The 11,566-nt window shown below is 34.5% G+C and overlaps 1 protein-coding gene across 1 annotated transcript; it reads right to left on the minus strand.

Moving 5' to 3' along the window:
* Window positions 1-1,032: 1,032 nt before the first annotated feature.
* Window positions 1,033-8,200, minus strand: LOC118035328 (uncharacterized). Its single transcript, XM_035040852.2, has 3 exons — window positions 8,001-8,200; window positions 6,357-6,591; window positions 1,033-5,796 (listed from the first exon to the last, which is right to left on the minus strand). The coding sequence occupies exons 2-3, from the start codon at window positions 6,475-6,477 to the stop codon at window positions 1,295-1,297; spliced, it is 4,623 nt and encodes a 1,540-aa protein (XP_034896743.1). The 5' UTR covers window positions 6,478-6,591; window positions 8,001-8,200; the 3' UTR covers window positions 1,033-1,294.
* Between the last annotated feature and the right edge of the window lie 3,366 nt (window positions 8,201-11,566).

Below are 11,566 nucleotides of genomic sequence, written 5' to 3' on the forward strand. Positions count from 1 at the left end.
TAAAATTAAAACCGAACTGAACTGGTCAGGTCTTTTAAAAATCTAATCGGTTTTTTTTTCATGGTTCAGTTTTTTCAGTTATTGTTGTTTTTTTGTTTTCTTGGTTTAATTGGTTTTTTGATTTTTTTTCTCACCTCTAGTCTTGAGTTTTGAAAGTTAACATAAGCTTGCTTTGGATTTTTTTTAGGTCTTTTTTAAAATGATTTTTTTTAATTTTTTAATTTAATTTATTGAAAATTGATGTTTGTGATTTTTATTTTCACTTTTTTTTTTATTTTATTTTAATAGTTAGAGGGTTAGTAGATTAACTTGAGTTGAGTTAATTTTATTTTTTTTAGTTTTTTTCAATTAAGTTTTTTCTTCTTATTTTTCCTTTCAAAATCAAGTTATATTTTTTTTTTATATAATTAAACTTTATAATAAACCATATTACTTTTACATTGTTAATTTTATTTGGTCAATTTACTTATTATTATTTATATTTTTTTTAAATTAACCGAGCTTATGACTATTCGAGTTAATTAACCAACCAAGTGGTGGTTAAAAGTGGATAAATATGTTGATGTTTATTATTAGCTTGTCAAAAAGAAACAGAAACAATACTGCGTATTAGGGAGCATCAAGAAGCACAGCACAACCTAGCGAATTACAAAGACATCTTGTGGGCATCACCCTGGAAACACAAAGAAATTGCATTAGCAACCAACAATTCATGGTGAATCAAACCCAACTATTTCTGGTTTCTACGACGAGATAGAAACGGATGTGAAGTCATGGGAGTGTTTTTGTCCATACAACAACATCTGGACATTCTTGCTCAAGCTAAAATCCGTCTGTGCAGCCTACTTCAACTGGACATGCATGCAAACCTGCTAAACTCATGACGTTAAGCTCTAGATAGTCGAGGATAAGGAGCATGGGGAGATTTTTAAAAGTTGTCTGAGCATATCAAGCGCTTTGAAGAAACTGAGCATTCCTCACGAGTGACGACCTTTATGTGATGATTTCTGTCCTTTTCTTCTCTGAATAATATACATGAAATCCAAAAACTTCGTTATACAGGATCAGTTTTATAATACAAAAATAAACAAATAATTACTGCAATCTTCTCTTCTGAGAACCTATACTTGGAATTCAAAACTTGTGTTTCTACTTCTGTTATATATACTACTGATTCCAAAGCAATGAGGCGAGTCCTATTTCCTGTACTATAATCAACATCATAATCAAAGAACAACCTATATGTATCTATACAAGCCAGTGCTTCATGATAAATATGTCGTGAGTTGCTCTCTTAGTCTTCTGCTGGATAGTACCAACTTGAACAAGATGGTTCGTAACCATATATCAGTCGACTTGGCGAGGAATAACCCATGAGTCGGTGAAGTGGGGAACCTCCTCCTTTCCTTGGCAGCTCCTCAATTTCTGAAGATACTTTCTTTGTTTTGGACATGCTAGAAGAAGGTCCAGATAATTCATGCTTTTCCTTGGGATTCTTCCGATGCTCATTCAGGCTGCTTTCAGCTGAACGTAATGATGTCTGGACAGGATCCCTATCAGTGGAACCGCTTTGACAGAATGGAAGTCCATAATCTTCAGAACATGACACAGGATCCATGTTGGGACAATTGCTGGCTGAAGATGAAGCTGAAAATCTCATATGAAGACCGCCAATATGCTCATCAACCTCACTTGGTGGAGGTGCATCAGCAGTCGGTGTATATGGAACTAGATGAGTCCTGCTTATAAGTGAAAATCTAAGTACTTCCAAACAGACACCACATCTTAGCTGGTGGTACTTCCTTTTAGAAAGAAGAAAATCTGCAGGTAGCTGAAGCTGTTTGAAGCAAAAAAAACATGTTATGAAAGGGGCTCCACCTGCCAGGGGCAGGAGGTGCCGCTTAGCCAAGTGATGTTTCTTCGTTACATACTTCTTTACCTCCTGATCCCTACGCCTGTGGTCATCAGAAAGTTTTTCACGCCTATATATGGAAAACTCAGAGTCAGCATGCCGTTGTGGAGTTGAGGGACAAGAACCATAGGAATGGTAAAATTCAACATGATCTTGGGCCTTGCAAAACACTCTATTATGATGAAGGTTAGGTGGAGGTAGTTGTGCCAAGCGCCAGTCTTGGGGACAGCAACACAAGTGATCAACTTGGTTTCGATTGCTTGCTACCTCTGCTGAAGGTATTTGGGAGTATTTACTCTGTTCATGCCAGTTGCTTCCCCCTCTGAATCTTCCAGGATACCTCGGATAGTCTAAGTCATTGAAAATTACCTGCTCCAGATGATCATTGTAACTGGGATTATGGTCCTTCCAAGTGACCCCTGGAGCAACCCTCCCTTTTTCCTTTCCATTCAGAACGTTAACTTGATCCTGCAATTCATAAATCATTTCCAACAGTTTCATCTTCTCCTGTTCAGTGTATGCAGCCTTTTCACGTGAATGAAAGTACGGATTGGAACGGGATTCATTGTTGTTTTGATTGGAAGGGCTCCCATTATCATAGCCAGCCAAGAAGCCTCTTTGATAGAAAGGAGCCTGAGATGGATATTCATCCTTCTCCAGTCTTCTCCAGTTTCTAGCTGGATGGGCAACCCTTGTGTGCTCTACCAATTCATCATGATTTAGTTTGCTGGATTTCGAGGCACGGTGATTATTATCAGAAATAATTGATGCATGATTCTTCAAGTGATGCTGCATTCCCAAACTGCTATTCGCCACGAACTTTTCGCTTCTGGGTCTCTCATTGGAAGCTGCATGATTTGCTTGCTTATGAGTATTTCTAAATGGATGCTTGGGTCGATCAGGTAATTGATCATCTGTTCCTTCATATGAAGAGACAGTGTCATCATAGTAAGCCCGAGAGCTTCTGGTGGCTGGGGATTTAGACAAGTCTATAAGACTGTCACTTAACTCAGAGCTGGGGTCAATCAAATCCATAGTTTTGAATGTATCTGTACACTGTACACGGTCAAAATCATGGCGACCTGTTTCATGAAGCTTCTCTAGCTGTTCATTTGGTGAAGTTACAAAAATGTTTGATGAAATGCTTTCTCCTGCAGGCCTTTGAGCAGCAACAACTGAAGCACCCTCCTTGTCAACTGACTTCTCAACACTTGATTTTCTGAAATCAGAACCACTCTCTTTGGAAGCATCTAGCAATGCTTTTGCTCCTGCTAATTGTGAGCTTTCATTACTAGCTCCAGCTTCTGATTTTTCCCCTTCCACTGAAGACAACTCTTTGTTCTCAAGAAGAGCAAGTTTGGTGAGTGAGCAATCATCGCTGGAAGTTCCATCACTATCACTGTGAGCATCTAATTCTGCTTTTGTGGCTGCTAATTGTGAGCTTTCATCACTCACTTCAACTTCTGATTTTGCTCTTGCTCCTGCTAGTGGGGATGGCTCTTTGTTCTTGAGATGAGCACGTCTGGTGGGAGAGCAAACATCGTTGGAAGTTCCATCACTATCACTGTGAGCATCTAGTTCTGCTTTTGTGACTGTTAATTGTGAGCTTTCATCACTCACTTCAACTTCTGATTTTGCTCCTGCTAGTGGGGATGGCTCTTTGTTCTTGAGATGAGCACGTCTGGTGGGAGAACAAACATTGTTGGAAGTTCCATCACTATCACTGAGAGCATCTAATTCTGCTTTTGTGGCTGCTAATGGTGAGCTTTCATCACTCACTTCAACTTCTGATTTTGCTCCTGCTAGTGGGGATGGCTCTTTGTTCTTGAGATGAGCACGTCTGGTGGGAGAACAAACATTGTTGGAAGTTCCATCACTATCACTGTGAGCATCTAATTCTGCTTTTGTGGCTGTTAATGTTGAGCTTTCATCACTCACTTCAACTTCTGATTTTGCTCCTGCTAGTGGGGATGGCTCTTTGTTCTTGAGATGAGCACGTCTGGTGGGAGAACAAACATTGTTGGAAGTTCCATCACTATCACTGTAAGCATCTAATTCTGCCTTTGTGACTGTTAATTGTGAGCTTTCATCACTCACTTCAACTTCTGATTTTGCTCCTGCTAGTGGGGATGGCTCTTTGTTCTTGAGATGAGCACGTCTGGTGGGAGAACAAACATTGTTGGAAGTTCCATCACTATGACTGTAAGCATCTAATTCTGCCTTTGTGACTGTTAATGGTGAGCTTTCATCACTCACTTCAACTTCTGATTTTGCTCCTGCTAGTGGGGATGGCTCTTTGTTCTTGAGATGAGCACGTCTGGTGGGAGAACAAACATTGTTGGAAGTTCCATCACTATCACTGTGAGCATCTAATTCTGCTTTTGTGACTGTTAATGGTGAGCTTTCATCACTCACTTCAACTTCTGATTTTGCTCCTGCTAGTGGGGATGGCTCTTTGTTCTTGAGATGAGCACGTCTGGTGGGAGAACAAACATTGTTGGAAGTTCCATCACTATCACTGTAAGCATCTAATTCTGCCTTTGTGACTGTTAATGGTGAGCTTTCATCACTCACTTCAACTTCTGATTTTGCTCCTGCTAGTGGGGATGGCTCTTTGTTCTTGAGATGAGCACGTCTGGTGGGAGAACAAACATTGTTGGAAGTTCCATCACTATCACTGTGAGCATCTAATTCTGCTTTTGTGACTGTTAATGGTGAGCTTTCATCACTCACTTCAACTTCTGATTTTGCTCCTGCTAGTGGGGATGGCTCTTTGTTCTTGAGATGAGCACGTCTGGTGGGAGAACAAACATTGTTGGAAGTTCCATCACTATCACTGTAAGCATCTAATTCTGCCTTTGTGACTGTTAATGCTGAGCTTTCATCACTCACTTCAACTTCTGATTTTGCTCCTGCTAGTGGGGATGGCTCTTTGTTCTTGAGATGAGCACGTCTGGTGGGAGAACAAACTTCATAGGAAATTCCAGCCTGTTCAATGCTGAAATCCAAGGAATCATTTTGATCACTCCTGTCATCTTCTGCTTCTGTTGATAAGTTCACACTTCCAAGTTGCTCATCACTGAAAGCTCCAGACTCATTTTGTTGAATCCCACCTTCATTGACTTCAGCTTTTGGTTTTGCTGCCGCCAGTGGGGACAGCTCTTCATCAAGTTTGGTAGGCAAACAAGCTCTATAGGAAAACCCAGCCTGTTCAACATTGCCATCAGAAGAATCATTTCGATCACTCCAGTCATTTTGTGCTTCAGTTGATATGCCCCCCATACCTCCAAGTTGCTCATCATTGCAATCCCCAGATTCAAGTTGTTGGATTTGAACTTCATGGAAAATTTCAGGCTGTTCATGATCACACTCTGGAGATTCATTTGAATCATTTCCTCTTTCCGGATCATCACTTGACAAGCTTGTGCCTATTACCTTCAAATCAACACAATCCTCGGTCTCATTTTGACCACTCCCATTCTGTTGGTGTTCATTGGATGAGCCTACACCTACAACATGCTCATTATCAGAGTCCCCTGGATCATTTTTATCAATCTCATTCTTTTGGTTGTGTGATGAGTTCACACCTCCAGGTTGCTTACTATCAAAATCTCCAGAACCATTTCGATCACTTCCACTCCTTCGCAGTTCTTCTGGTAAGTTTGCACCACTGAGATGATCAAGATCACAATCGCCAGATGCAGCACAATCCCCCCCATTGAGTTGGTCTGAAGAACATTCCCCAGGGGAATGAAAAATTTCTTCATGATTTGAGCTGCTGGATTCCTTAGCTTCAGAAATATGATCTGATCTATTTTTCTGAGCAGCATCTGTTTCATGCAGGCCAGAAGTTGCGACTTCAGGGTTACTTTTTCGATTTTTCACTGCATGAAGGAAAAGAAGCGATTAAACTATCTACAAATCCAGATTGTTACAATGAAGAGCACCTTCAGTAAAACAAGAAGAGAGATAAAGAAAACAATCTATGGATGGTAAGAATAGAACAACTTAGGTTTATATGACGAAAATACTCTTTAATTGTTAAGAATAGAACAACTTAGGTTTATATGACGAAAATACTCTTTAATTGTTAAGGAAAGCATTCTTGTACTAGAAGAGCTAGTCTAGCACTGGCTTAGTGCCATCAACCTGCAGTATTGGCTATTCAAGTATCGCCCAAGGAACCTATAGAGTTCATCAGAATGTCTATCATAGGAAAGTAGCATTCATGGGTCCATGCAATATGGAATTGATAATTGTTGAACCTCCTAATCTTTTATAATCAGAACTTAACCAAGTTGAATATTGTAATTGAATTTCTATATCAACTTGACCAATCCAAGAAGAATACTATATTACCATCTCTTATCTTATTTAACAATTTAATGAAAAAGATCCAGCATATATTATCCAAACCACACAGCACAAATTAAAAGGGTTGTACCTTGAAGATGTGTGCCACAGCCACCACATTTGTAGACTGGAATATCTTGTGGCTCCACAAGAACCTGCCGACATTTAGGACATCTGACAAACCGAATCTTAGCAGCTGATCCACCGTTCATGTTCCTCCAAATACGATTGTAAGTAATCCCAGGTTGGGCTTCCACTCCTAATCTGTGGTGTTGCAAATACCAATGACTATATTGAATTGTTAACTTTCTGTAAGACTTCAGAATCTGCAGACAAATGAAGAAAGATAAGACAGGTCAGCGTGGATTAGATATCTAGAGGGGATTGTCCATTTTCAAGAATGCCAAAAAGAGAGAGAGAGAGAACATCTTATTAACATTGAGTTCTAGAAATAGTTTTATATTTACAGAAATGATGTTCTTGAAAATAAGACATGGCTTCAATAATACTCGAGGAATTGCAAGATTTCGCTCAGAGCCTATACTAATGTCGAAAATCATGCAAGTTGATATTCATTTCACATACAAAGTTTTTTTTTTTATTACAAGTCAATAACTTGATGCAATCCAAGGTTAACAAATTCAATAACCTGATGCCATTTGTAATTGTATGTTTCTCTCAACCTAAACCACATTCTGATGCTTTCTGGAATATTTTTAAGAGAAAACCCCTTTATTAGAAAACATGTTCTAAACCAATGAAACTAGTCCAGTTACATCCATCATGTTTCTCCAGCAACAAGAAAGTGTGAATTTTAGATTCAGCTAAATCCTTGTCAGAGAAAGAAAGAGAAATGCTTTCAAATAATCATAGCAAAACCATGCATAAGAAAATCTAGCCTAACAAGACAACTTCTCTTTTTTTGTGAACCGGTGGATAGAAATTGATTCTTTCCACGGATTTTTCTTTAAATAAGGAATGGTGGCTGAAGGCGATTTATTTAACCATGAGGAAAAGGGAAGATCTATGAAATTAACGTCATCTATACCAAAAAAAAAAAAAACAAGAGAAAGAAAAGAAAGAAAAACAAGAAGAAGAAGGGAAGCACAAAGAGGACAGAAATGAAGAAAGAAAAACAGGGTTGCAAACAGGTCACCACGATCACGATTCTATATTAAACAGCAATCTATAGCAAGACAGCAAAGCAAAGAAGAAGAAGAAGAAGAAGAAGAAGAAGAAGAAGCACAACTAGAGCAGCAGTAACAAGACAACTTATCTAAAGCCTCCAAAAATCTCGCAAAATGACATATTAAAGCCTGATGTTAGACTATATATATTATCACAGATCACAAAGTCTTGATAAAATCAGCAACCAAAAAAACTAGAGCACTGAATACAAACCATCAATTAGATAACAAATGAACTGTAATCATACATACCTAAAATCCAAAGAAAGGATAAACGTAGAAACTGAACGAACTCAAAAAGAAATGAGCACCAGCTTAGATCAGATGCACTAAGAAAGACCCACCAACCCTTTAATTACGAGTAAGATCCAAAGAACTCAAGAGAGAATAAAAAAAAGGGTGGCTCAAAATATGAATCAACGTAGGAGAAAGCACACAGCATATGTGAATAGCAGTTGAAGCAGCGTATAATAATTGTCCAAGCAAAAAATAAAAATGGGAACGAAGCAAGTCTGTGCAGAAAGTTGACTTGAGAAATTACAACGAACCTGCAAGGGAATTCAAGTTCTTTTCTTGACGTCAAGGTTTCCAGTCACGACTCGCGAGCCTTCACCTCTCTTCTTTCATTTTTCCCTTTGATAAAAGCTCGCTTCCGACCCAGTAACTGAGATTTAGAGGGACAAAATGAAGACCATATGGTCCATATCTCTCTGCAACTTTAGCTTTAACTTTAACTGCTGCTTATGCCTTGTTTAAAGAAGTCTCGGCCAAGGGAGGGATTTTTTTTTTCCAGTCAACCCCGGACCCTCCAAAGCAAAACAACCGAAGAGAACCTTCTTTTGATGATGTCATGTGTCTCTCAAACTTTCAAAGTTTGAAACTTTCAACGTAATAATTAATAATATTAAAAATTATCATTTCAAAACAATATAAAAAACAATTTTTTAAAAACAAGATAATACGTAAAAATAAACAGTACGTCGAAGCTATTTCCTCACCCATGAGCCCGTCGTAGCCACGAGAATAAAAAAAATGTTTAGAAGTGTAATATTAATTTTTTTTATTTAGAAATATATTAAATAATATTTTTTAATTTTTTAAAATTATTTTTACTATTAATACATCAAAATAATTTAAAAAAATATATAAAAAATTTAAATTAAAAAATTAAATTTTCATGAAATACATTGCACGATTCCAAACATTATCTAAGAAGGCAGTAACTGTTTTTAAATTGTCTTTTTTTTTTCTTTTTTTTTTTCCTCATCAACAAGACAAATTGCACTGTTTCCTTTACAAGACCGTAATTTTGATAGTTTTGGTTTTGTTTTTGTCTTCTCTTACAGTATCCCAACGCCTCCGTACCATTTCCCAATTAACTCTTTGTTGTTATTTGCCAAGTCATGAAAACCAGCCCGGCGCCCGGGTCATCAGTTTGATGACTTATTCTTGGTTCATCTAGCCAATTTAAATGAAATCGTTTAATTTATTAAAAAAACTAAAATGAAATATTTTAAGTTTCACCTTGTTTAATTTTATTTTTTAACTCGGTGCAATGAAGTTGCAAATTAATTGAATTACATATAAATTAACCAAGTTTAATTAGATTTAAGCCCTATTTATTTTGGTGTTTCAAAAATATTTTAAAAAAAAATTAATTTTTTTTTATTTTTTTTTACTTCAAATTAATATTTATTTAGTGTTTTTATTATTTTGATGTGTTAATATAAAAAATAAATTTAAAAAATATTATTTTAATAAAAAATACTTTAAAAAACAGCTACAATTACTTTAAAAAATATATTATTTTAATTCATGCTATTTACTATTATTTACTACTTTCTTATAATAATAAATTTCAATTTTGTTCCTCTAATTTTCTAGCAAGAAGAACAGAGTAATAAATCACGACAATATCGTATGGATAAATGATTACCCTTGGATTTTAATAAAAAGAATAATCCCGTTGGTGTCATCAAGTTAAAGTAGTTTGTCTCGCCTCTAATGGCTGCTCTTTGGTTTCAACAGGACTACTTCCTTTAATGGGAAGTACACAAATATGATTATGTAATTATTAGCCTTGGTGTGAGCGCTTATTAATTACTTTTTTATATACATAAAAAAATATTGTTTAGATTTTGAAATAAAGTAAAAAATAAAATATTTAAAAAATTGATGAAGATAAACTTGTAATCATGCTAATTTGAGTTCACTTGAAATATTTCTCTAAATATTTGGCTCATATTATATAATTGGAATAACCTGATAAAAAATAAATAGAATTATAATTTTTTTCTTCTAGAAAAAAAAACTTGTGTTAATTCTTATGACCCGAGTTATTAGATCCGAAACATCTGATCTAAAAAAATCATGAAGTTCAATTCTTAATCAATTATATATTGAAGGATAAAATAAAAAAATTTAATTATATATAAAAATATTTTTAAAAAATAACAATTAAAAAAATAAAGATAAAAAACAAAATTAATTTTATATTTAACTAAAATGTGAAATTGAAAAAAAAATTAATTTAATAAAAGGACAAAAAAATTAAAAAGAATGAGACTTAAAATTGACATAAGAATAAAAATAATGTTGTGATTAAATGATAAAATTGAAAAGAATAATAACTTTTACAAAAACAAATCAAGAAAAAAAAATTAGAAATTAAAATAATAAGGTCTAAATTTAAAAAATATAATACTATCAATTTGAACTGAATGTTAAAATTAAAAACTAGTAAAACTTTTACAAAATGATCAAGATAAAAAAATTAGAAATCCAAAGAATGAAGGTCAAATTAAAGAATATAATATTTGATAAATTGGAGATTCAATAATAAAATTAAAAATAAATAAAATTTTTATAAAAAGACCAAGATAAAAAAAAAAAGAATAAAGAATAAAAACTAAAGTTGAAATACCAATAACTTAGAAGGTCAAGCTATAATTTTTAGGGGAGAAAAGAGAGAGTAATGAATACCAAGTGGTTAAAAAAAAAATTACAAAATAAAATAAAATTACAAGAGTATACTTTAATGTTGAATTTAAAAATCAAAAAAGAAAAACCAAGTGGTTAAAAGCTAATTAATTATTGATCCAATACTTAACCATGCTTACATTCTAACCAAAGTGACTAGAGAGTTGACTGTGCATATAAATTTCAAGTAACCCCATGGAGATGGGAAGAAGAAGTCATAGGTTTGAGTAGACTACATGTCACTGGTTTGACTAGACTACATGTCATTCTTGGCCAGCTGTATCGTGCCAAGGGGGACGCTGCGAGGCTCACAGTTACTTGCCACCTTTGATTTTCAAATTTTGGAGTTAGTTTTTTATCTTAAAAAGTATTTTTGTAAAAAATTAATTTTTTTAATTTTAAATTATTTTTTTGATATTTTTGAATTATTTTGATATATTTATTTTAAAAAAATAAAAAATTTAAAATTTAAAAGACAATTACCACAGTATAACAAATACCTTCTCTTGAAAAGTTTAGGTGAGTAAAATTTAACGTGTTGGAAAGCAATATAAATGCAACGATGCCAACCCTATGCTGTGGCTGTTTGTGTATCGGATGATTAGGGTTCAACATTTGGAAATAGATAAATAAAAATTTGTTTAGTTTATTCATTTTAATTGATCTTAATTAAAATCAGGCATCCCACGTATATATTAATTAATCTATCCGAATTAATTTATATTTAAATAAAACATAAATTAAACGTAAAATAAGTCAAACAAATGGGCCTAGGTAACCTACTGTTGTACCATTTAAATTGTATTTGACAGTGTGGTAGTGATTGTTTTTCAAATAATTTTTTGTGCCGAAATGCATGCTAATAATGTTTTTTTATTTTTTAAAAATTATTTTTGACATTAACACGTCAAAACGATTCAAAAAATACAAATCATATTAAATTTTAACAAAAAAAAACTTTTGAATTTTTTGGGAAGACGGTTTCAATCGCGTTCCCAAACACTACCTAAAAAGCAAAGGCCACTTTTAACCTTTTACTTTTTTTTTCCTGGAAATATTGTCCATTCTTTAAAAAAAATAATAAAATAAATATAGATGACACGTTATTTGTCATCTTAGTTTTTGACTATTGGAC

Source organism: Populus alba, chromosome 19, assembly GCF_005239225.2.
Source record: "Populus alba chromosome 19, ASM523922v2, whole genome shotgun sequence".
Taxonomy (NCBI): Eukaryota; Viridiplantae; Streptophyta; class Magnoliopsida; order Malpighiales; family Salicaceae; genus Populus; species Populus alba.